At 40.0% G+C, this 24,905-nt stretch overlaps 1 protein-coding gene and 1 long non-coding RNA gene across 4 annotated transcripts; one reads left to right on the forward strand and one right to left on the reverse strand.

Moving 5' to 3' along the window:
* Positions 1 to 1,890: 1,890 nt before the first annotated feature.
* Positions 1,891 to 2,515, reverse strand: LOC121912813. The gene is made up of 2 exons (XR_006100156.1): positions 2,428 to 2,515; positions 1,891 to 2,216 (listed from the first exon to the last, which is right to left on the reverse strand). It is a non-coding gene; the product is annotated as an uncharacterized LOC121912813 (long non-coding RNA).
* Positions 2,173 to 21,703, forward strand: cgnb (cingulin b). 3 transcript variants are annotated; one of them, XM_042435258.1, is made up of 21 exons: positions 2,173 to 2,261; positions 7,000 to 8,159; positions 8,260 to 8,354; positions 8,464 to 8,533; positions 11,996 to 12,093; positions 12,283 to 12,415; positions 12,563 to 12,775; positions 14,745 to 14,893; positions 15,641 to 15,667; positions 16,270 to 16,390; positions 16,710 to 16,922; positions 17,098 to 17,187; positions 17,719 to 17,976; positions 18,073 to 18,243; positions 18,757 to 18,918; positions 19,152 to 19,241; positions 19,378 to 19,461; positions 19,539 to 19,657; positions 19,914 to 20,022; positions 20,889 to 21,052; positions 21,241 to 21,703. In XM_042435258.1, exons 2-21 carry the CDS (start codon positions 7,029 to 7,031, stop codon positions 21,371 to 21,373), a joined length of 3,630 nt encoding a protein of 1,209 aa, XP_042291192.1. In that variant the 5' UTR covers positions 2,173 to 2,261; positions 7,000 to 7,028; the 3' UTR covers positions 21,374 to 21,703. The 3 variants fall into 3 exon arrangements, with proteins under 3 accessions (XP_042291192.1, XP_042291190.1, XP_042291191.1); XM_042435256.1 differs by lacking the exon at positions 2,173 to 2,261 and adding an exon at positions 2,440 to 2,779; XM_042435257.1 differs by lacking the exons at positions 2,173 to 2,261; positions 15,641 to 15,667 and adding an exon at positions 2,441 to 2,779.
* Positions 21,704 to 24,905: the final 3,202 nt, after the last annotated feature.

A 24,905-nucleotide genomic window follows, 5' to 3' on the forward strand; every position in this document is an offset into this window, starting at 1 on the left:
ATTTTTTCCACAGTTAATTTGTGAAGCTTTTAGAAGAAAGAGAAATAATTGGCTGTTTTGATTCTTAATACTGTAGTTGTGAAAAAAAACACTTTATTTTACCGGTCTTTAAATTGTTAATAATTTTCCAGGACGTTTCTGGGAAAGAACAATGCAATTTAGCACTAATCGTAGGTAAAATACAGACTGCATTCAATGAGTGAACTTCAAATTAATTCCATTTAAGCCAGTGGAGCCTTTAGTATTTTAGTAAGTGCAGTCAGTCAGCTTAAATGGGCAGTTTTTCTACAAGCAGTTCAACAAATATAGAGAAAATGATTCCAGTATTTAATTAATGATGAATAACCAGGAATATGTTTTTACCTGAATTTAGCTGGGAATTGAGATATTTCTCTGCAAATCAACAACTGCATTTCAAGTCAACACAACTAATTAAAATAATCTCAGAATTTTGTCCCTGTTAGTGCCAAGTTACTTGGTTCTTCCAAGAAATTACAAGCATACTCAAAGTTTTTGCACAGACGTTTTCACATAGACACATGAAAATAGAGCTGCAACTAACAATAATTCTCATTATTGATTAGTCTGCTAATTACTTTTTCAATTCATCATTCAGTCAAGGACATGTCAGAAAATAGTGGGAAAAAATACTTATCACAACTTTCCAAAGCAAACGATGACATCTTCAAATGTCTTTGTTTTGTTCAAAAGTCTTAACAACCAAAGATATTCTATATACAATAATGAGTGACAAAGAAAAGCAGCAAATCTCCCTTTTAGGTAGCTGCAACCAGAGAATGAGTTGAGTGAGTTAGCTAAGTAAGTCAAAGTGTAAAAAAGTCATTTATACCTATTTTTATATTTACAATTGCAATTTAACATCTAAATAGGCTGCAGTGTAGTTATAGGAACTAAATTACCATGGCAACCTCCTTATCAATAGTTAATTAGTTTTGGCTCAGCAGTGATCAGTACTCCTGGTGATCTGTGTGTGTGTTAGATATATTTATATCCCATTAGTGCCATGCAAACACTTTCAAACTAAAACAGCTGTGAAAACGGCAGTGATGGAAAGTAAATATGTTCATTTACTCAAGTACTGTACTTAAGTACAATTTTGAGGTACTTGTGCTTATTCTATTTGATGCTACAAATACTTCCACTCTACATTTCAGAGGGAAATATTGTACTTTCTACTCCACTACATTTATTTGACAGCTTTAGTTACTTTTCAGATGAAGATTTGACACAATAGATAATATAACAAGATTTTAAAACACGACATTGTTAAAGATGAAACCAGTGGTTTCCAACCTTTTTGGCTTTTGTCGTCTTACAAAAAGCAGTGTGTAGTCAGAGTCACATTTCAGATGTCTATGAGTTGTTAACAGCTCCACCAAATAGTGATTTTTCCCTCTAAACCTCTCACATGGTTTCATTTCAATAAATGTTCAAATGATCCAATATTTCACCAAAAATCAAGGATTAGAGAAAATATCCAAATACTGAAAACAGATTTATGTATCAGAACTTTGTTTTTTCTTCTTTCCTCTCCCATTAATCATCTCACGACCCCTCAGATTTATCTGGTGACCCTTTGGAGGGGCCCGACCCCCAAGTTGGGAACCACTAGACTAAACTAGTTAACTGTATATAAAGTAGTTCAAACTAGCTCCACCTCCAGCAGCTACAACAGTAACATGCTGCTCTAACACTGATGCTTCAGTATTAATAAACTAATGATGTCATATATAATAATATATCAGTCAGAGGGACAAAATCCCTACTTTTACTACAATACTTAAGTACATTTTTATGCTAATACTTTTACTATACTAGGTACTTTTATGTAAGTAGGGTTTTTCATGCAGGACTTCACTTTTAATGGAGTATTTTTACATTGCTTTATTGGTACTTTTACTTAGGTAAAGCATCTGAATACTTGTTCCACCTCTGGGAAACAGGTCACACACTGTTATTAACCCTCCGTGTACAGAGATGAAACTGAGGCCGCAGCAGGCGCCGCCTCTCGGGGAGCCTCCCACCAATGAAGCGGGTCCTGAGGCGGGACGATGACTATCCGACGTGCTGGCAACAGGTTGCACTGGTAGCGGGGGGAGAATTTCCCGATGTCCTCAGACTCTTCATTGATCTTCTCATCCCACCAACACTGTACAGAGCCGCTGCTGCTGCTGCTGTAAGAAGACTCGGGACTTCTGGGAAGAAGGAGGAATATTTCTAGATTTGGATCATCTTTGCAGGTGCAGTAGAATAAGTAGCCTAGTCTGAAATTAACACAGCTGCTGCCTAATTTACTGTATATCCACGCTTGTTTATTACAAGTGGGAAAAGTATATGAGCAATACTGTAAACCCCGGTTTTGCTGAGCGGGCGTTTTCCAACATTTGGATAAGCAGAGATGGACACCTGTGGCTTTGTGATTGGATTTGGCAGCCGTCTTCCCATGCTCAGCTTTCACTGCTCAACGATAATGACCGAAAACAAGCACCGGGCGGTGGGGGGAAAGCCTTTTGTTGTTCGCTTTCAGAGGTTTTAGATGCGGCTCTGTGTGCTGGTCTATAATTGGATCCGACATGCGGCGCGTAAAGAGGATATGAGAGGTTATTACAGCAGGTAAAAGCTTCAAATAGGATGCGGGTCGTCGCGAGGCAGGTGGGTCGGTTGTTTATCTTTCTTGTTGCTCGGCTCGTGGTCCCCCCAGGCGCATGTAAACAAGCCCGCTGGTTTCGACGCGCACCGATACTGACTGACCGGATAGGTGGGTGTGACGCAATTAATCCAGGAGTAGACAGGTGCAGTTCAACTGTAATGGCTTCCTCGGACTGAAGTATCTTTATCTGACTTGTTGATATGAATTTGAAAGTGATATTATTCAATATATGAGTCGAGTTGCGTAAATAATCTCAAGTCTGCCAAGAAAACACAATGTAGTCTTTCTATTTGGCTACCTGTACATTGTTATGTCAACAAGAGCAATTTCAGATAAGCTTCATGATAGTCACTCATATCCTGGCCAACACTTTAGTTTAAAGCTGATAATTCACAGCTATTTAAGCTGCTGTTGTTTCCTGCTTTTTTTTTTTTTTTTTTTTTGCTCAGTTACATGTGAAATAAATGGCTCCAGAAATAGCCCTGACCTAAAATGTGTGCTTGGGGGCACACACTCCAAGTTCACTTTGAGGTGTTTGGGTAAACATGTACCTTTTAATGAGGGACTCCATTATCATGTTGTTTCTATTTTACACAAGGGAACCTGCCCCTAACAATAGTGGTGACAAGAATAGTTTGTCTAGTGGGGCTTTTGTTTGTACTATATCAACCCAAAACAACTTCTTAGGTATCGATGTGACATGTTTTTGGGTGTCAAATAGGAATTTTAGTGGAATTGGATGGCCATATGTCCATATTGTGATTTTCCTTTATTAAAATTCAGTTATATAAATGACTTATTTCACACCATTACAAATAAAAAAAGTTGATTCTTTAACACATGTGATTGTTATGCTTTATCTGATCATTATCTGATTGTGCTGATATTTGATATATTTTTAGGATTTATATATCATTTCAGAAATCTTTAAGGCTGCAGGAAATTATTGTTTTCACTATCAATTAATCTATTAATAGGCTGTAAAATGTCAGAAATGGTGAAAAATGCCCATCTCAAAATCCCAGAGGTCAAGGTAACATCTTCACATTGCTGTCTTTGTCTTCTTAACAGTACAAAACCTCAAAGATATTAAATTTACAAGGATATAAAGCAGAGAAAAGCTGCAAATCTTAAAGATTTTACTTGATAAATGACCTAAACAATTATCAAAATGGTTGCCAATTAATTCACTGTTGATTGATTGCTCGACTAATGGTTTAAGTTCCCAGTCTTCTGAATATTTCAAGCACATTACCCAGCCCTATAGCATCAAAGTAACATGTATTCTTGTTCAGTTACCCAAGGGCATGAGAAACTGAGGGAGAAAGTTGAAGCTCAGAGCGCGGTAAGAAGCAGAGAGGGGTGCAGGAACGGGGCTAGAGGAAAATGAGAAGTGGCTGTGTGAGGAGAAAGGGAAGAGTGATGGCAGATAGGCCCGTCTGGTGACATTCCTGTCTCTGTTGACACAGCCATTCCTTGTGACAAGAGAGAGAGAGAGAGAGAAAGAGCATGAGAGGAGGTGAACCAGTTGTCGCCCCGCAGTGCTCGGCTACCGGTTGCTGAACATGTGTGTATTTGCTCAAGGAATATATTTATACCTGGGGGCTTTCAGTGTGACCAGTGAGCACCTGACTGCAGTGAAAATAGACGATCATATATCCAAATTTTTAACCTTCCGTTGTTTTGATGTCCAGAATTCAACACCCTGGCAAACCAGGTTACTCGTTTTTATGTTAGACGAGAGAATTAATTTGTTTTTCCCCGTATTTTTAGTCTCCGGTTCGTCATCTTTTAATCAGTCTCCTCACTTTTTTATTTACTGCATATAAGGACAGTTTTCAGAACGCGTAAGGCAGCTCTTACAGTTGATGCTGCCCTAATTCTCAGTTTCCTCTTAATCTGTCCTTATTATACAAATGCAAACCACGCGCAATGCCGAGTGTAAAGGGAGCGTCTGGAATCCTAAGAATGTTTTTTAGAAGAAGACAAAGGCTGACTTTGATTCACTAATCTAACCTCGCTGCTGGTCGAGGTGCTGCGTGTTACACTTTAACCGATTGTCGGTTACATTTTAATTCCTGTGAGAGTCACATCTGGGATTGCTATAGGTGGTACGGACAAATGAAACAGGCTGGAGTCGGAGTGTGATGGCGAACTCTCAGCTCAGCAGCGCTTAAAGATGAAAATGTATGCAAGAGAAATAACATTTACTGCATGTTATGAAGCTATTATGTGATAATGTGACTGTATATTATTTAGTACTTTCTTGCCACATATAGAGCCACTGAAAGGAACGATGCTTGTTAGATCAACTACCTGCGACCGTGTGTGTGTGTGTGTGTTTGTGTGTGTATGTGCGTGCATAAGCTTGAGCTGTTGTGTGTGTGCCTGCACAGCTCAAAGTAAACAGTCTACGCCTGAGTGACTCTACTCTGAAGTCTGGTGACTGGGGAGACTCTGGCAAAGGCAGAGAGAGAGAGAGGAGGCCCATTCCTGACATAGCCCCTAGTGTTTAATGCTCCACAGAGCCTGGACAATAGGAGGAGTATTCACCTTCTCATAGTGTTCATCACCAGGCTCATTTTCAGAGTATAGAAGGTGGACATGCTTAGAGTATGCTTCTTACAATATGACAGACTGGGTTGTTAAAATATAGAGCTGAAACAGTTTGATTAATCATTGAACGGCAACTATTTTGATCATTTTGATATTTGTGCTTGAAAAATGAGACAATTAATCATTGATGAAAATAGTAATACAATTATGTGTAATTGATTAAGTCAAAGTCAACCTTATTGTCAATTCTGCCATATTTACCAAATATATAGGGGATCGAAATGCCATTTCTCAGACCCTGGTGATGGCATATACAAGTATTAAACACAACAACAAAGGTTTAAAAAATACTAGAATAAAAGAAAATACTAAAAAAGAACTAAGAACTTAAATATTTACAAGTTAAGCTAAGCGGGGGGCCGGGGGGAACAATAACAAGGCATAACAACACAACACAATAACAAAAAAAACAATAATAAGTATAGTGCAAATAGGACAAATATAGTGACTAATCATTTCAGCTCTACATAAAATATGCCTCCATTTATCTCAACAGTGATATTATATAAAAGAACAAACCCTTGATTAGAGTGTACTGCTTACAATATGACTGATTGTGTTGTTTAAATTCAGATCTGAAACAGTTCACAATGAAGCAATTAGGGTATCAACTGAAAATTAAAGGCCACTTCTTTCATTTATTTCATTTTTCAAGCAAAAATGCTAAACTTTGCTACTTCTACCGTCTCAAATATGAGAATTTGATGTTTCTCTTTGTCGTATAGGATAGTAAAGTGGATATTTTGGAAGGTTATGGACTGATTGTTGGAAAAAACAAGGAACTTGAACATATCATCTTGGGTTGGGTGCTACATTTTTTGTATTTTTACTATTTTCTGAACTTGGACAAAACCAAGCAACTGTGAGAAAATAAGCTGCAGATGAGTCAATAATGAAAATAATTGTTAGCTGCTGCCCCATGTAAATTCAAAACAGCAATAAAGATTTGGTATCATTGAACCCAGTATTAAAAGTCTGTCAGTAAAACATGCCACTGTATCAGGGGTTTGTTTGCTACTGTGGCCATCAATAGTGACATTGAGATCTCTCTCACCCTCTCTGTTTTCCACCTGTTCAAATACATAGCAACCATTAACTCAGCTGTACTTCAGCATGCCTACTGTATTTAAATAAGAGGCAGTGTACAAATAACTGATTATTTTGTGCGAGGTGTCTCATGCATACCCTCTCGTACTCCTACTCCTTGTTTTTCCAGCTCTCTGAACACACCCACTGGAAAAAAAAGTAGGCTTCAACCTGTACAAAGAGGTTCTTAGTGCCCCAGTGGCATATTTGGCATGGCATGAAAACAATGAAATCTGGTTAAGAAGGAATTTAGCCTGTAGAGCAGCGAGAGAAGATGACAGCTTCATCAAAATGTACCAGTAATGTGATATTTCAGCAGAGTCAGAGTGACTCTCCCTAGGGAGAAGTGGTGGATTTACACAAAAAAACAAGGAAATAGATGTGATAAAAGTTTTTAAAAAAGCAGTGGTTGTTGTGTGTAAAGCTTGGAAGCAGCAAGAAATGAAATACAAAAACAATAAGGACTGAAGCACATCCTACTAGAACCTACAGGGTCAGTGAGAATTTAATCCTCTACAGATTTTTAAAAAAAGGTCTTAACATCTAGACTTTCATGTTCAGTGTACTTTGCAACTTGTTCCACTGATTCACCTGATTTGCATTTCTGCTGTTCCCTGTCTGCTCAGACTGTCTGTACAGAAACCAGGAAGTCAACATGAGCACCCTCTCCACTGATAGGAAGCCACTTGTGGACTATGGTGTTCAGATCCGCTTCATCAAGGATCTCCATGACACAGGCGGAGGTTATCCTGAAAAATCCAAAGGAAACATCAGTGCAACTCCTCCCTCTAGTAAATACGGGGTGGCAGTGCGGGTTCAGGGGATCTCTGGGCAGCCTTATGTGGTCCTGAAAGATGGTGAGAAAGGTGACTCGTATGGCGTTCAGCTAAACACTCCGACCCCCAGCTCAGGGCCACCCTCACCCTACAACAGCCTCCCCAAAAGCAAAGAACCAGCAGAATTCACAAACCCCTACGGTGCTCCTATAAATACAACTCGCTCCCCTGTTTCTCCAGCAGAGGATGAGGATGGGGAGATTTTCGGGAGCCCTCTTAAAAGACCCCCGGGGGACGGGCAAGCAGGAACTCAAGGGGAGGAGGAGGGCGGGACTGGCAGAGGAGGACAGGTAGAGAGGTCAACACCTGAACCCCAACTCAAAGCAACAGCCAGTGAAGCGGAGAAAAATAAAGATCGGACTAGTAATGAGGAGTATAATGAGGCAGGGTTAAAACCGGTCAAAATAAACGGTGTGGGAGCCCAAAGGGTCAAACAAAACGGCGTGGGTTTTACTGGCTCTCTGGGACGATACAGTGGGAAAAAACAAAGTACAGCGTCGCCTTTAGAGTCGTTCCCTGAGCCTCCAGCGTCAACTGATGAAAATCCTGCCCCAGCAATCGACACCAACTCCCTGGCTCCCATCAACAAGCTCATCAGCAAGTTCAACAGCGGAACACCGGGCAGCGCCCCGCAGACCAGAGGCCGCCCGGGAGCGAGGCAGCGGCTCAGGTTTGACGAACGCAGGAGGTCCAGAAGTCTTGATGCCCGAAAAGATGTTCAGCCTGAGGTTTCCCTTCCCTCTCCCACCTCTCCGACTCTGAATCCCTACGCCTTTCCTCTGTCTTCTTCCTCTAATTCGTTGGCATCATCTGCCCCAGCGAGCGGTAGCCTGGGAAGGAGCCCTGCATCTGTTGTCAAGGTGACGGCACAAGAGGCCCCCAAGCCGAGCTTTAAGTCACCAGGGAAGTTTGTTGCCAAGGACACCCCTCCAGCTGTGGCAAAAAAGCCAGTAAGTGCAAGCGATGCAGAGATGATGTGCTATTTGAAGGTATTAAATTGCTTCTTTGTTTTGTGTCTGTTATCTTACCTTGCTCACTTTCTCTTTGAAGGAGATACCTCCGAGGAGTTTCAGTCAAAACAAAGAGGTTATCAGTGCGGAGGAAGCTCAAGTTAAGCAAATTGTTTCCAACTCCCTCAAAGAGAGGTAAATAAAACTACAAGAATGATACATTGATTTGCGAGAGTCATTGTTATATGAATACATACAGTATAATCAATCCAATCTAATCCTCTGTCCACTGTTTCCTCATCAGCCCCAGTGAGAGTGAGGGATCCCTCAAAAGACAGGTCAACAGTGTCTATGAGACAACTGGCAGTTTAAAGGTATGGCAAGACCTTAAAGCCCTAATCCTTAATCTTTTTGACCATGTAAATATGAAGAGAGATTTACTCATAAATTTTGGGAAAGAAAACATTAAATAAGAGCAATGTGTTGAAAACAAGCATGGAAGTTAATTCTTGAATTTAGAAAAAGTATGTGCTGCAAATAATGTCAACTCGAAGGTTAACTTATTAGCTTTTTCTGAACAGAACTAGCTCAGGTGTTCCACACTTTTAGTAGGTCACATAATAACACTTGAGCCACTTCCATTTATGATGAAGATGAAGAGCATGACATGTGGTTGAAAGCTCAGAAAAGGCTTGGACCTTTTGAGTTGAAAATGTTTTGTCACACATCAATAAAGCAGATACAGTTGTTCCTCTACTGTTAGTCCTTGTATTAAAATATTTCAATCGATTTGAAAATAATATCAAGTTCCAATCTTGTGTTTGGAATTTATATGAGGAGGTGACCTTTTTACATTTGGGTTACAGATTGTGACTTTTTAAAGGAATGGTTTGACATTTTGATTTCTCGCTTTCTTCCTGAGAGTTAGATGAGAAGATTGATAACACTCTCATATGGTAGCAATATGAAGCGACAGTCAGCAACCAGTTAGCTTAGCTTAGCACAAAGACTGGAAACAGGAAAAACAGCTAACCTGTGATAGGTATGAAACATGTCACAAGGTAACAAAATCAACCTACCAGTGCCTCTAAAGCTCAACAATTAATGACATAATATACCTTATTAGTTACTCAGCCAGGTACTTCCTTGAAGTGTAAAGCAGCTGACCTCCTGTAAAACCACAACACGTCATTTTTACACCCCAGCTTTTGTATAGATTAAACAAACAAGATATAACATGTTTATCAGTGACCTTCAGAGGTACTGGTAGTTGGATTTTGTTACCTTTGGATTGAGCTACGGTAGCAGTTTACCCCTGTTTCTAGTCTTTGTGTTAAGCTGAGCTAACTGGCTGCTGGTTGCAACCTGTTGAACTCTTTGAAACTGATATACAAGCTATAAGAGTAGCAGCTAGACAGTGAACGAGAATAAACTCTTTTAGATTGTATTTGAATAATATGGTTCAAACTACTAAATTATTGATGATAGAGCAGACCTTTCATGCAAATCCTGACTTCTTTGGATATAACTGTTAGTGTGGCTGCAGTTGAAGTAATAGTAGCAGCAGCTGCATTAAAAGTACTAGTAGTATAGTATATTTTGCAGCCATGTAACCTAAAAGCTTGCCACTTCACAGAAAGCTAAGCAGGTCTACTCTAGGCTCAAACAATTCATTGTAGAAAATCTAAAATAGTACATGTTCTAATTAGGTTTTGTGGTGTGCAGGTTCATGTTGATCAAACAAAAGGTTTGAGTGTCTGGTGTGTCTTCTTCTGAACAGGGCCGTTCTTGTAATGAAGCTAACAGATGGTTGGCACCCTGTCCTCTTTTCTGTTGCTGAGGATATGAAGTTTCTATTTCATCCACTTTGTCTTAGAGGATCCTCTTTTACAGGCCATAAAATATGAAAATGAAGGGGCACCTCTGCTCCTGTGTGTTCTTGTAACAACTTGTTAAAATGGATTGTGTTTTTTTTGAGCATATGTCCTTTAAATTTGCAGCCTTTTGCATAAATCTACATAAAGACGTTATTCCTTTGTGCCCCTACCTTCTCGTATTACATGCACTTGATTATGTATGATCCCTTATTATGTACTTCTCAGTGTGTGTGTGTGACCATGACTGTCTGTGAATTATTTGCCTGTCTTGTCTCTTGGCAACAATGCACCTGCAGAGGAAAGCTGTTGAGGTCCTAGCGTGTTGAGGGTTGCAGTCATTGAGAGGCATCAATAATTAAGTTGGACTGGAACCCTGCACCAGCTGGGGGTTGGCTTGCCGGCTGAGACAGATCCTTCTCCGAGGGGTTCTTTTATACAAAGTGTTTAATATCCATAGCCATGCTCTCCATCTTAGTAAATTTAGTGGCTGATATCTCTACCAGCAGTCATCTCAGACTCTTCAGAAGCAAAAACAGCTACTGAGACGTCCACATACAGCATCAGACTGCAGGGTGAAGGGGTTTACACAATTTTTCTGCCTAAGGCTATTTCTTCTCCAGCTCTGCCTCTAAACCAAAACATTGCTTTTGTCTGTATAAAACCAAAACATAAGATCAGTGCAGGACCAGATTAACGTGTCATCCAAACAAAGACTGTCTTGGGGCATTTGTGTTACAACCAAATTAAGATTAATATAAGATTAATATACGGATACATGCTTAGCCTTTTATTTCAAAAGGTTATTTGCATTTCGAAGCGTATTGACTCACAAGTGTAATGTGGAGCGAGGTTGACATTCCCTCAGTACCACTAATGTATGTGGTTCTCTCTGAGTGCTTGTGGTGTGTTTTCACTGCAGTGTTACCAGTTAATGCCTGTCAATGGGATAGTGATGGAGTTCATGCACTGACACTCTGTTTGTTCCTCTGGTTAAATGAGGATCTGATGCTGGTGTGTTAGGTTACCTGAGTCCAAAGCAACCGATATATAGTATAGTGTATACGGTGGTGTGCAGAGTGAACACCATGTAAATGACGAAGGACTGGAGGTTAGCAGAGGTTCATTGAGACCAATTCAGGCTTTTATGTTAGACCAGGCTTTTATTGAATCTGGTTTGCAATACATAATTATGCACATAAGGCTACAGCTGATGCAATTCACTCAAAGTGCTCAAAAGATCTCACACGTATTCTCAATTGTGTTATCTTCTGTTAATTATCTCTGTGAGGACAGAGAGAAACTGAGATGTCCCAGAACGGGATTATCTATAAACTGTCCTGCGGGGGGGAGGGGACAAGAAGAAAATGAAACAAATCTGTACAAAATATATCTTTATGATCCATCACTGATAAGTAGTAACAGAAATTCGAGGTCCCCTGAGGAGCAGAAGCCTAGCTTTGTCTCCTTCTCGCTCTTCTGTGTCTGTGTGTGCGTCCCTGTAATGAGTGTGTAGGAGGATAAGAGAGGTTTCATGGGCGAGCTGCGCTTATACCTTCTTTTCAGTGAGAGGGAGCCTTGACAAACAGCGGAGTGGTGTGGGCGACAAACGAGCCTCGGCTCCAGCTCCCCTGCAGCGTGTCAGAAAGAGTTGCTTATGTGGGGAGATCTCGTCTTTTTTGACGATGTCTGAGCACGCTGGCAGGGCCTGTTCTCCCAAAGATTTTTTGACTGTCAGAAACTAGGGCAAAGAATCCAATGCAGGGCTTTTTTTTTTCCTTTATGGTTCAAGATAATACAGAGTGCATAATGTATTTGCAAGGTCGACAGTGACACTCTGTTGCGATGTTTCCAGGCCTCCTTTCTTTGTCTCTGTGTTCTCTTTGTCCTCTTTCATCTGTCTCACCCTTGGTCTCTCTCATACACTTTGTGTGTGTGTGTGTGTGTGTATTATGTGCACAGAGGGGAGGATCTGATGGGAACCAGAAAAAGGGAAACCTTGAGGAGCTCCAGGAGAAACTCAGACTCTGCATGAAAGACTTGCAACAGGCCCATGATGAGTAAGGACGTGTGTGGATGTGGATGTGGATGTGGATGTGGATGTGGATGTGGATGTGGATGTGGATGTGGATGTATAGTATACGCACTTAACAGCCAGCATTAAGCTTCTAGTTATTGCTCCTGCAGCTTTTTTGTGAAAGGATAATTTCACTATTACCTGATTGATTGGTGTGTGTGTGTTTGTGTAGGCTAGCCGAGGAGCGTATGGCCAGAGAGGGGGCCGAGTCTCGTTTGCGCCTACAAGAAGATCAGCTAGCTGAACTTCAAGAGGAGCTGAGGAGGGTTTCAGAAAACTCACCTCACTCAGACTCACTGGAGACGGTACTGATACTCCAGGCATACACACACACACACACACACATATATATATATATATATATATATATATATATATATATATACTGTATAAAACATCACTGCACTTCTACTCAGTTGTCTATCTGACTATCTTTGAATTTCTTTCTGCAGGATGTGATGACTCTGCAGGCAGACCTGGCCGAAGCTACCATGTTGCGTCAGCGCCAGGACGACACACTACGCCAGCGGGAACGGGAGCTGACGGCCCTGAAGGGGGCGCTGAAGGAGGAGGTGGAGTGCCATGACAGAGAGATGGAGGCTCTGAGGGAGCAGTACAGCCAGGACATGGAGAACCTGAGAAGAACCATGGAGCAGGTCACACAGGTGAATGACACCATCCTCATTGTCAGTTCACTTCTCCATGATGTTCAGATAATCAGCAACCACATTGACACAAATAAATTATTAGACCATTTCTTGCAAAAAGAAATCAAATCAACCTGTATTTTTTGAACAGATATCACCAGAATCAAACTGTTGTGCAGTATAATGAAAAATCTGATTTTTGGATTCACCAGCAGCTCAGTAGTTTCAAGCTTAGCCTGCTAGCAAAAACTGATTAAAACGGAGATAAAGGGAATAAAAATTGTGTAGCTAAGGCAAAGAAAACCCAAGGGACAGTAAAAGTGGCTCACCCAGTAGTGCACGAATGGTACACAACACGTATATTGTTTAGTAAAACTAAAAGACATTAAATAAAATTTGCAACTTCATCAATACTATACCAAATAAATGGAGAGGTTAATCCATGTGAGTTGTGACTTTGCTTTTACCTCCTGCATAATTTTAGTTGTATTTTTGTGCATTTCCTTTGATGTAGGATAAGCATGTCCTGGTGTGTTTTTGACGCAGTGTGTCCTGGAAAAGAGATTATAATCTCAATTGGAGTAACCATCTTAATAAAACAAGCATATGTTGGTTTAGTAACTCTGTCTGCACTGAACCAACACAAGTGATTCAATAAACCGGACAAAGAACAAACAGGACACTTTTAACTAAACTGAATACTCTTGTGCATATAGAGACATACAGAACCAGTCAAAAGTTTGGACACACCTTCCCATTCACTTGAATGAGAAAGTGTGAAACTTTTGACTGGTACTGTAGAGTAAACACCTCTTACACTCTAGGAAGTCTTGAATGAACCACAAAAATCCCACATTTGTACACGTGATCGACATTGTCAACACTGTCAAAATAAGAGGTTTTGATATTTATGTCAGAATTTATCATTAATGATAAATGTTCGCCCTTTTTCACATGATTATCATCATAATATTGTTTCAGTGTCAAACTAAGCCTGCAGATTACAGAATAAATAACCAGGGAGGATTTATAACCTCTTTAGTGGCTACAGCAAAACATTGCTGATGAATATCTCACTTTCTGATAACTGAAACTCTCTCTTTTTTTTTGTTACATCATAGCCTGCTAATGAACTCTTAAGATAGAAACCGTCAGAGCATTTTGTCTCTAACAGGATCTCTTTGTACAGATACAGATATGCACTTCACTGGGAGAACAATCAGGTTGTACCTGTCAGGCACTCTTTGTGTCCTGCATGCATTATTAAGGTGATATTTAATTGTGCTTTGAAGTCGTATCTCCCTATTATACATCCAGGCTTTGTCTCGTCATTCTGTTTAATGTGTCAGCATGTAGTCAGTGTTCAAACACTTCGCCAGGGTATCAGAAGGTCAGTCTGAGCCCAGTGTGCAAAGTTAGAAAAGAGAATTTTGCTGCTTGTGATTATCATATAAAACTTTTCTAGTTTCTACTGTAGAGTTTCAGTTTGTACCAGTGGAGTATTTTTGGAGTACTGTAGGATGTGATGTCGAGGAAATTTGAATCATATATGTATCTACAGGAATAGATCATTATGCAGTAACAGCAGTGTCAGGAAAAAAGTAGCTTGCAGCCTGAGAGCAGAGAGTAAGCAGACAGGTTGACAGCTGCTTTGTGATGAGGTGATTTATTTGGGATTAAAGTAGTTGGATCGCTGTTTGTGCCAAATGTATCATGCTCCATCTTCTCTGATATTTTATGGTTTTGTTTCTTATCTAGAAGTATTCTCTAGAAAATCAAGAAACTCTGATCAAAGCAAGAAGCTGAAACATCTGTTTTTTTGTTGAAAAAGAAACTGAATTAGAAGAAAACTGGATAGATTTGGGTGTGCGAACTGCTTTTTATATGTCACCATAATGACAAAGGCATTTGAAATTCAGGAATAAACCTGTGTTATACACTGGCTCCTATAACTCTTAATATAATTGTGTGTGTGTGTGTGTGACAGTCCCAGGAGCAGATCGAAGAGGAGCGGGAGAGGGTGAACGCCTCCATACTGACCCTGGAGGAAGAGCTGGACAGCTGCAGAGATCAGGGAGAGCAGTGGAAGACGCAGCTGGAAGTGACCGCAAAGGAGCTGGACAGCACCAGAGAGGAGTTAGTGTCTATGAATCATATGTTTATATAATTATAGACCACATTTGTGAGCCTGTTCAGTCAGCATAAATCACATGATGTCACCAAAACACAACAGTATTTAATAGTTTGGTTGTTTTTTTTTGCAAATATGGCCATATTTACCACTATTTTACCAACATTTTGTGACTTTTGGTGTTAGATAACTGTATGAGTCAATTTGCAAGCTTGGAATTTAAAGGTTTTGCCGTTGTAGGTTTTACATTCTGTATCTTTCTCAGTGTCTAACATCAAAGAGTTCTTTAAAAAAAAAAAAAAGCACACAAGCACAAAGTATGACCATGAATATGTGGATAAATTAATTATTTTAAAGATATCAGATAGAACCGTATAATTCTGAGCTCATGAGCTGAACCAAGTAGATTATAGAGCTGTACCATTGCTTTGTAACCATAAATAGGCAAATGTACACATCAGCAGTAAGGCTACAGTATCTCTTAAAACAGGCTTTGTAGTTGCAGTTGTAACATATTCCAGCCTTGGCCAAGCATCAAACACACTCTGTTGCATTAGATTTTATTTATTTATCTTTTTTTTATATAATTTTTGAATCATTAGTTCAAATAGTCTAAACTGCACATTGAAAACTGTATGTGGATGTACTGAAAATACTGTGAGAACTTTTTTTGATTCAGTCGTGCAATACGACATTTCTCCTGAGTTATTTTTTAATGCATGCACTCTTTCACTTGACTTTCCATTCGGCAGGAACGGGAAGCGCTTCAGCGGTCAAATGTGAGAGAGAGAATCAGTCTCACTGTGTTTGGTTTGAGTAGATTTAGCCTAGTTTCAAATCAGCAAATCTGAACTTGAAATATGTTCCTTGAAATTCACTTGAAAAGCTCATATATCAGAGTGGATTTTGTGTCTGATGATGTTTTGATCATTAGATTGGTGAACCCTTACTAACCATAATCCAGTGATAATGACCCAATCATGTTGACCTTTCAAACGAATCAACATTGAAAAACTGGCTTGTTTATGGTCAGTCTTTTTTGTGTTTGTTTGTTTGTCAATCATCCATTCACACATTTTGATTTTCTTATGAACATTATTGATTTTGAATACATAAGTAAGTGGTGTATCTCAATTTAGGGTAAATCAAAATCTTCAACTTAAATCAAAAGGCGAAATCTGGATGTGGTGACTTTATTTAATAGATTAAAGCAGTAGTTTCACTCCTTTGTGCTTTGTTTGGCGTTTGTTGCTGCTATCTTTGGTGTGCGCACATGTGTGTTTGTGCTCATGGTCTTGCAGTGTGTGTGCATATGTGTACTGTAGTATATAGAGCAACTGTTTCCACTGTGTGTTCTTTAAGGTCTTCTTTCTTCCTGCAGGCTGCTGAAATCTCGTCAGGAGAAGGAGGAATTTGAGGGTGAGCTGAAGGATCTTCAGGATTCGCTGCTCGCCATGAAGAAAAAAATGCCTGCGTCTGATGATAACAGTGCTTTAGCAGAGGTACTTCACATGTCAGTCACGCGGCAGATTATGCTCGATGTGTGGGTGAAATGCAGGGGCTCATCTTCTCTGTTTTACAGTGTGTTTGTTTTTTTTTATAATCTGTCGGGGTAGTAATGCAGCTGTGGGTTTTCCTGTAGCTGAAAATCACTTCTCATCAATTTCATTCATCTTTCTTGCACACACACACACACACACACACACACACACACACACACACACACACACATACCCCATACTCATATTAACACATTGTAATACGCCCTGGCACATTCCTCTTACTCACACACATTATTCATCTCTGATTACTTATCCCAAGGAGCTTCAGCGTTGCCATGACGATCTGAAGCGGGCCCGCGCCGATCTGGACAAACAAAAGAGCGAGTTAGACGCGAAGAGCACAGCACTTCAAGCCCTGAAGAAAGCAAGTGGAGAGCGGGAGGCCGAGCTGCTGTCGGAGATCAGCGGGATGAAGGAGCAGTCGCAGAAAGACAAGGCCGAGCTGGAAAAGGCGCTCGAGAAGGCAAAGGAGGTGAAGCAACATCTGGGTTCTGCGGAAAAGAAATTACACTGATGGCGTGAAAATAATAAGAACACCTCTTGCATCGCTGAAATGGATTTAATGTATAATATAAACAAGAGATTATAGTTTTTGTTTGGATAAATTTTTTAAAAAAATGAATGAATGTTTCTCTTCTTTAAAACAGTCGTCAGCTTCTTCAGGAAGGACAGCGGTGGACACCAACCTGGAGCTCCAGGAGGCAAACACTCGCCTCAGAGAGAGGCTGGCCCGCATGGTACTGCACAAGAGCTGTACACACAAATGCACACAAAATCATGTAAACAGCCATACTATACAAGAACAGAGCAAATGGCCTCCCACACAGGCTCTATTTTCACCCGAAGAGATTTGAAGTAAATTAGATTCAAGGAAAAACTCAAACGTGTAAGATCAGAAAATAATCCCTCTGAGATAAATTTGCACGAGATGTGCATTGTGCGGCATACGTGTTGGAACAGCAACGTATTAGATTAAATGATTGTGAAAAGAGCATAGTCGTGCAAAGGTCACTATAGGTGCAAGGATGTTAAAAAATAACACATGACAAGAGTAAGGAGTAAACTTTGAGTTTGAATCTATGGTTTGAATGCAATGACCATGACCAATGAAGTTTAAAGAAGTGTAATCTGAACATGCACATGTCCTAATAAGATGCAAGACTCATGAATGACCATATAAAATATACGTTACCTACAGTAATAAAAACACACATTAGTCCACTTGCTATAAACTCATGCACATAAGTGTATGTTTTTTCATTTTCCAGACGAGGCTTCACTCCAGTGTGTCCAGGAGCGCAGACACCGAGGAGGTGGTGGAAGCCCTGGAGGATGAGAACCGCTCCCTGAAGTCTCAGCTGGAGGAGGCCAAGAGAGGATCCACCCGCCTGAGCAAAGAGAGGGACGAGCTGACCCGACGCCTGGAGGAGAGGGACCTAGAGAGAGAGGCGCTACGAAGGGGCAAGAGTGACCTGGAGGAGCAGAAGAGGCTGCTGGACCGAGCTCTGGAGAAGATTAACAAAGAGGTTTGTGAGTGTGTGAGATTGACATCTCAGTTCACTGGTATGCACAGATGTTGTCATTCATCTCAATTTCTCTCCTTCTACTTCCTCCGCTGTCAGATGGAGATGATGATGGGGGACTCTCGTCAGTCAGTGGCCACCTTGCAAACACAACTTGACGAGTACAGGGAGCGCTCGAGGAAGGACTTGCTGGAGGCTCAACGCAACAACAAGGACAGGCTGGCTGAGCTTCAGAGAGCTCAGAGCAACCTCAAGGCCCAGCAGGAGGAGGTGAGAAATGTTGAAATATTAAAATAGAGAATCAGGGATGAAAGAGAAATGTAAAGCTGCTTCTGTGAGAAAACCCAGAACTTCTGAAATAAAATAAAATATTCAAAAATGTTTTTGTTCTAACAGCTGAAACCAAACTGTTAGACTGTTTTTCTTTATTTTTAAAAGACTTTTAAAGGTGTTTTAGCACTTTTTAAAGAGTATATAAGGTGATATTACAAGTGTTACTATGTGATATATTTTTGGTAATGTTTTTAGGAGTGTAGGGGAGAGAAACAAAACTGGAGATTAAAAAGTATCTTACAGGACAGAAGCTCTATGAGGATGAAAAGTGCTTAAAACATGCATGAAAGAATATCTTATTATACTGTATATACTTAATGTAATTTGAGATTGTATGCAAATTTCTCTCAGTGTAGGTTGAGGGGGATTATGAAGGCAGAAAATGCAGGACAATGAGCACAAATCTTCCCAAAAACATCATATTTAATGATGCCCTGTGTTTTACTTCAGGTTTCTCGTCTGAAGAAGGAGCTACTGGTGTGCAGCGAGGAGAGAGACAGTGCCCAGTTGGAGAGAGACCTTCTTAACAACCGTCTCAAACACTTGGAGAGCGAACTAGAAACGGAGAAGAGCACCTACACTGACCGCACCAGGGAGGTCAGGGGCCTGGAGGTGAGCCTCCCGCCGGCGGAGTGGGTCAAAGGTCGAGAACTGGGGATCTAAAGATGGTGTAGGAGTAAATCAGTGATACAGTGACGTGTCAGAAAAGGGAGTTTAAGGGGAAAGAAAATGAGCTGAGGGGAGTCATGCATGTAAGGTATCAAGTAGCTTTGAGTACAGGCAGATTGATGAGATTAAAAGAAATATGATACAGTATGTTTTTATATTTTTGTGTGTGTTCACAGGATAAAATAAAGACACTGGAGATCGAGCTGGATGAGGAGAGAAGCAGTGTGGAGCTTCTGAATGACCGCATCACACGCAGCAGAGACCAGGTGCTAAAAACACACCCACATAAAAGTATTTGAATACACATGCAAATTAGCTGGAGGCATTTCTGTGTTATGGTAAAGCTGATAACAGCTGTTTGGTTTACTTACGCTGCCCCCTCTTTTACTTTTCTCTCCTCAGGTGGACCAGCTTCGTTCAGAGCTGATGCAGGAGCGTTCGGCAAGACATGACCTGGAGATGGACAAGAGTGCACTAGAGAGACAGGTACACACAAGAGATTTAAAACAGCTTTTTGTAAAATGTGCAGTTTGCCAACGTCACTGTATCGCTCCCCCTTGCAGGTGAAGGAGTTAAAGTCTCGCGTGGCGGACATGGAGGGACAGACTCGTCCCTCAGCTGGGATCACTCTGCTGGAAAACAAAATTCAGGAGTTGGAGGAGAGGCTGCGCAGTGAGGAAAGGTATGACTGAAGACTCATGAAGAGTCAAAAAAAGAAACTATCTGTGGAGACCTACTTTATTTTAGAAGTATTCTGATGAGTCAAAGTAACAAAAATCAGCTCCCATACTCACAAAGAACACCTGGGAAGTGGAGAGAGTAAAGAAAAATTATTCTAAGGCCCATTCAGGTGAATTCCCATCTTTAAATAAAAATTATCCTTGAAGATATTTTTGTATTGTTGTTATATTGTATGAATTCTGATCTTCTGCACTCAGAGAGAAAAGCAGCATCCAGGCCTCTCAGAGACGAATGGAGAGGAAACTGAAGGAGCTGAACGCCACACTAGACCAGGAGAGAAACCAGCATGTTGAGCAGAGAGATCAGGTAAATTTTAAGATTTGCATGCTAATAATCTTTATTGTGTGTTTTAGTGGTTAATCATGTTTGAATTATAAATACTGATAATCAAACAAAAGGAATAGTTTGACATTCTGGGAATTATACTGAGTGTGAGATGAGAAGATCAATACAACTCTCATGTTTATAATGTGAATATAAAGCTACCACTAGCAGCCAGTTAGCTTAATTTACTAGCATAAAGACCAGAAACAGTCTGTGTGCACCTCTAAAGCTCATTAATAAACATGTTGCATCTCGGTTTTGAAACCAGGCTTGCTGTTTCCAGTCTTTATGCTAAGCTAAGCTAAGCAGCTGCTGGCTCTAGCTATATATTTTCCATACAGACATAAGAGTTCTTGGCAAAAAAGTGAATAAATGTATTACCAAAAATGTAGAACTATTCCTTCAAACGTCAGATGGGTAAAATTTTTGTCTCACGCTTCCTGACTCTGTGTTAGCACTAATTCGCTTGCCTTTCATTTTGTAGTAAGAATAATATGTAGATACTGTTGGACCTGCACCTGCCGTTTAATCATTGACAGAGTTCAAACAGACGTTAACTGCTTCTTTTACAACAAGCTAATCTCATCTGTATCCCTCCTAACCCAAACCCAACCTCACTCGGACACCAGAACGCTCCCTGACCTCTCTCCCCCCTATCATCTTCCTGCCGCCCCAGCCTTTTTTTTATGGATGTTCAACCGTCTTAGCTGCTGGCCTACAACCCTACATACCCCTCTACCAACTTTCCTGTCCACCTTCTACCCCTCCTCATCCCTCGTGGCCCACGTCTTCACCTGTGACCTCCTCTGTTCCCCTCTAACCCCCTGCCTTTCCCTCTCCATTCCCAGCTGTCTCTGCGTGTGAAGGCCTTGAAACGGCAGGTGGACGAGAGCGAGGGAGAGGTGGAGCGTCTGGAGGGGGTCCGCCGTAAGGTCCTCAGAGACTTGGAGGAGCAGCAGGAACTACAGGAGGCACTGCAGGCCAAAGTCACAGCGCTGGAGAATGAGCTTAAGTACAGAAAAGTCAACTTATTTTCACACATTTGGGAACTCTTTTGTTCCACACACAATGCAAGATGACTTTTTATAGATATGCTCAATTTCTTCTTTCCACTAGGTGGCACTCTATAGTAACTACCTGGACATGTGTTCATTGAGTCAATGTTGTTGGATTTGCTGATGTTTTCCTGATTTTTCACAGGCGGAAGGTGCAGCAGACACATCGTGCAGCCCTGGGCTCCTCAGCTTTAAGCTCTGAGGACGAGGACGGTTTCTATGACGCAAACATCACCTCCATCCTGAACGAGAGCCACCTACAGACCACCAACTGCTAGAGGAGGACGAGGGCAAGCAGAAAAAGAGCTGCTTTTGTTTTTCAGTGCATAAACTTATAGTCAGAGGATGGTACTCAGGGCATCACGGACTCGCTTGTGTGAAGAACTCAGTTGCCATGCACTTCAAACTTGCCTTGCAGTAGTTCTCAGTTTTTATTTTTAGTGCAGCAGTCCAACAGAGACAGGTTGTCAGGATAATTAGATTGCATCTTTGAGCCTTCAGCTGTGATTGTGATTGCTTCACTACTTTCATGTTTTATCTGTCTTTTGTTTCTCTGTTATGTTGAAGAGAAGAGGTACTATTACACTCAAATAAAAGGGTTTACTTCATGTACATGTTCAGCTTGAATCATGTTTTCAAAAGAGATTTTTACTGTGTTCATTGTATTGAGTATATTTACTGTGGTAGCAAAGGTTTATGCTCAGAGCTAATATGGTAGCGAATTATTTTTCCAGTTTAGTTCCAGTGATGCCAGAGTTACGAATATAAACCACTTTAAAACCAAAAAATAACTAATTTTTGTTTTGTTGCGGTCTTTGTTGGTTTTATCTGTTTGCTTGCGCATGATAAGTGACATCTCTCAGTGTTGTGAGCAGCTCTAAGTGTTTCTTTGTGTATTGAAAGTGGTGTATTGTTTTACCATTTTTACCTTTTAAATGTGACAATTATAGGCCATTTAATACTGAGCCTACATTTTTACACTGTATTAGCTGTGCGTAGCTGTTACTCGAGACAATCAAATATACGTACAGTAGCACTGTGTGTCCTCACAGATTAATTTTCTCCCTTTTTCTACTTTAACAACCACATTATTTAATGTGGTTTAATATATTGCTTTGTGTTTAGCTCGGTCCGTGTGCATGTTTTCACTCAAAAGCCTTAAAAATGAGCTGTATCTCAATTTTCGCTTGATGTCGTCATTGCATATTTTCTGTTTTGTGCCTCTGCTGCTGTAATGATTTGAATAGTATTTCATATGCTTGCCTGTGCTTGCATCTATTGTACATTCCTATGGGAAGAATCGCTATAGCTTAAGTTTGGAAGCATTCCACATTTCTCTTTGTTGCTCTTGGCTATGTTGCCTGTTGATTATATTCTCTCAGTGACATTTTGATGGTGTTATTACATTTTAAATATGTCACTTTTAAAGTGCAAGCAGCAATTTGAGGATGCTATTAATTTTAGGTTATGTTTATTAAGCTGCTGGTAAAATTTGACATGCGGTGCAGAGCTTTGTAAGCTTTCCCCCAAGTTTTTGACAGATATCTTAAGTAAATTTTGAAACAAGTGTACAATAAAAAGAGGTATATTATATTCTTTTCTCATTTTCTTACTTTTTTTTTTTTTTTTTTTTTTAACTTTTTCCAAACTAAAAGTGTGCAATACATGTTCTAGTTTCAGTTTATTTGTTGTAACTTTTACGTATTATAATTTCTACTGTGCTGTGTGAGCCTTAAAGGAGTGCAAGTCATCCTGTGTTAAAGGGGATTTCTTGTTTTGTTCCTTTTATTTCAAAGTAGAGCTACAACAGCTATTAGTCAATTAGCTGATTGACAGAAAATTATTTACATAATCAAATAATCATTTCTGTAATTTTTCAAGCAAAAAGACAAAACAATCTCTGGTTTCAGCTTCTCAAATGTGAGGATTGAAAATCTTTTTAGGTTTTGGACTGTTGGTCAGACAAAACAAGCAAATTGAAGACATCACCACTGGCTCTGAGAAATTTTGAATGCTATTTTATAGACTAAATTAGTGATCAATTTAGAAAATAATTGGCAGATTAATTGCAAATGAAAATACTCATGTCATATTTCACAGCATTTCACAGTTTTGTCAGAAAAAATACATTATATTTTAACACAAGGATGTTAGAGATCTGGGTGAAGCAGGTTGGGTTCTTGAACCTTTGCTGCCCCAGATACATTAACTTGTTTTCATATGCCTTCAACACCAACCAGATACAGTATATGAGGTCTATTCATTTTTAAAACATCTCCTCTGATCCATTAGGTCTGGTAGCCACATGAACCATCTCATCCCAGGGGTGCGGCCATTGCATTAGGCTTGGCTGCTTTGTGTACACGTCATCAGAGGCAGGCCTGAACCCAGTTTAAGAAAACTGTCTGTCCTGACCTGTGAATGTCCCGACTGATTCACCTCTCTTCACTCCGTTTAACATTCCTTGATCAAAAGATAAATGCAAGACTCTATGCATTTCAAAAACTAAAAGGGTCAAATAGTCAAATAAGAAAATTTGTAAGAATTAATTCATGTTTGAGGAATCAATCAGTAACTGTATAGTCCAGTAGAAGCTGTTAAGGAAACAAAAGGGGTTTGGATCATCTCCTTGCTTTTCTTGTTCCAGGAGCTTCCAGGCATCACAGAATGAAATAGAGATGGAGCCTCTTACACAGTTGTTGTTGGCCTTATATGCAAATTTCAAGAGCCCTAGCTTAGTGTGATGGGTAAGTGACAGTCAAAACCTTTCACTGTTATAAAGTTTAAGGAACATGTCTGAAAGACATTAGATTTCAAAGGCACTGGCGTTATTATGACAGCAGACCTAACATATATGCTGGGACTTTGTATTAATTCAGAAACCAGTTTAACATATCAATCAACAATAAACCTGAGGCAAGTTCACACCTTTACAGTGATACAGAGAATACAAGATCAAGGCCGGATGCCGTCCAGCAGGTTTCACAGCGACTACCACTGCAAGCCAATTCAGCCCACCTGATGTTCAGAGTAATATATGGACCGTATATATTTTCTTTTTTCGAAAGGACTGAAAGTAACAGGACTGAGTTTTTAGCATAGCATTAGCAAAGACATGAAATGTAGCCACATGGCATCAATGCCATGCATGAGAAAACTAAGCACCATCAAGTGGTTTACCAAAACTGTCTTTAAAAAAAACAAAAAACAAAAAACATAACATCTAATAAATAATTTAGGTAACAGGACTGAACATTGAGTTTTACATTTTTCAGTTATACTTACAATATGATCAAAAATAGAGTGAGAGAAGTTATTTTTCATCTTCTTATGGCCTTCAGGAGACTCGAATCATGTTACTTCCAGTTGTGCCTTGTGAAGTGTCCCAAACTTTAGAGGGGGGGATGTGTCAGGGTAACAGGACTGAGTGAAAACCTGAGTACATGACTAAAATGTGAATTTTAACTAACATATCATGAATTTTCCAATGATAAAATGTATTGTATGTCTAAATTTGAAATAGAGTCACACTATAATACAAAAAAATAAGATTTCTGAAGGATTCTTATCATTATATGTCAGGGTGAAGTGTAGTGTTAGAGAGTGGGGATGGGCTAAAATCCTCTTTTTTCAGTGTTCTAGGTACTTTTTAAATGATGTATCTTCAAATTGTAAAGTGCAAGACACTTGGCTTGATAATATAATGTATTATACAGATACATTTCATGCATATTTATGCATGTAATGTCCTGGGGATGAAAAAGGCACTGATTCGGCGGAATGGCCCATATAGCGTAAGACAAAAGAAGA

The sequence above is a fragment of the Thunnus maccoyii genome, chromosome 15 (assembly GCF_910596095.1).
Source record: "Thunnus maccoyii chromosome 15, fThuMac1.1, whole genome shotgun sequence".
NCBI classification, from domain to species: Eukaryota; Metazoa; Chordata; class Actinopteri; order Scombriformes; family Scombridae; genus Thunnus; species Thunnus maccoyii.

What these genes read in the sequence shown, in the direction of transcription:
- cgnb (XM_042435256.1), top strand. Translation starts at nt 2,653, where the DNA reads ATGCGGGTCGTCGCGAGGCAGGTGGGTCGGTTGTTTATCTTTCTTGTT. An exon ending in AAGCGCTTCAGCGGTCAAAT is followed by an intron (nt 15,668 to 16,269) that starts GTGAGAGAGAGA and finishes TTCTTCCTGCAG; the next exon opens with GCTGCTGAAATCTCGTCAGG. An exon ending in TCAAGGCCCAGCAGGAGGAG is followed by an intron (nt 18,244 to 18,756) that starts GTGAGAAATGTT and finishes GTTTTACTTCAG; the next exon opens with GTTTCTCGTCTGAAGAAGGA.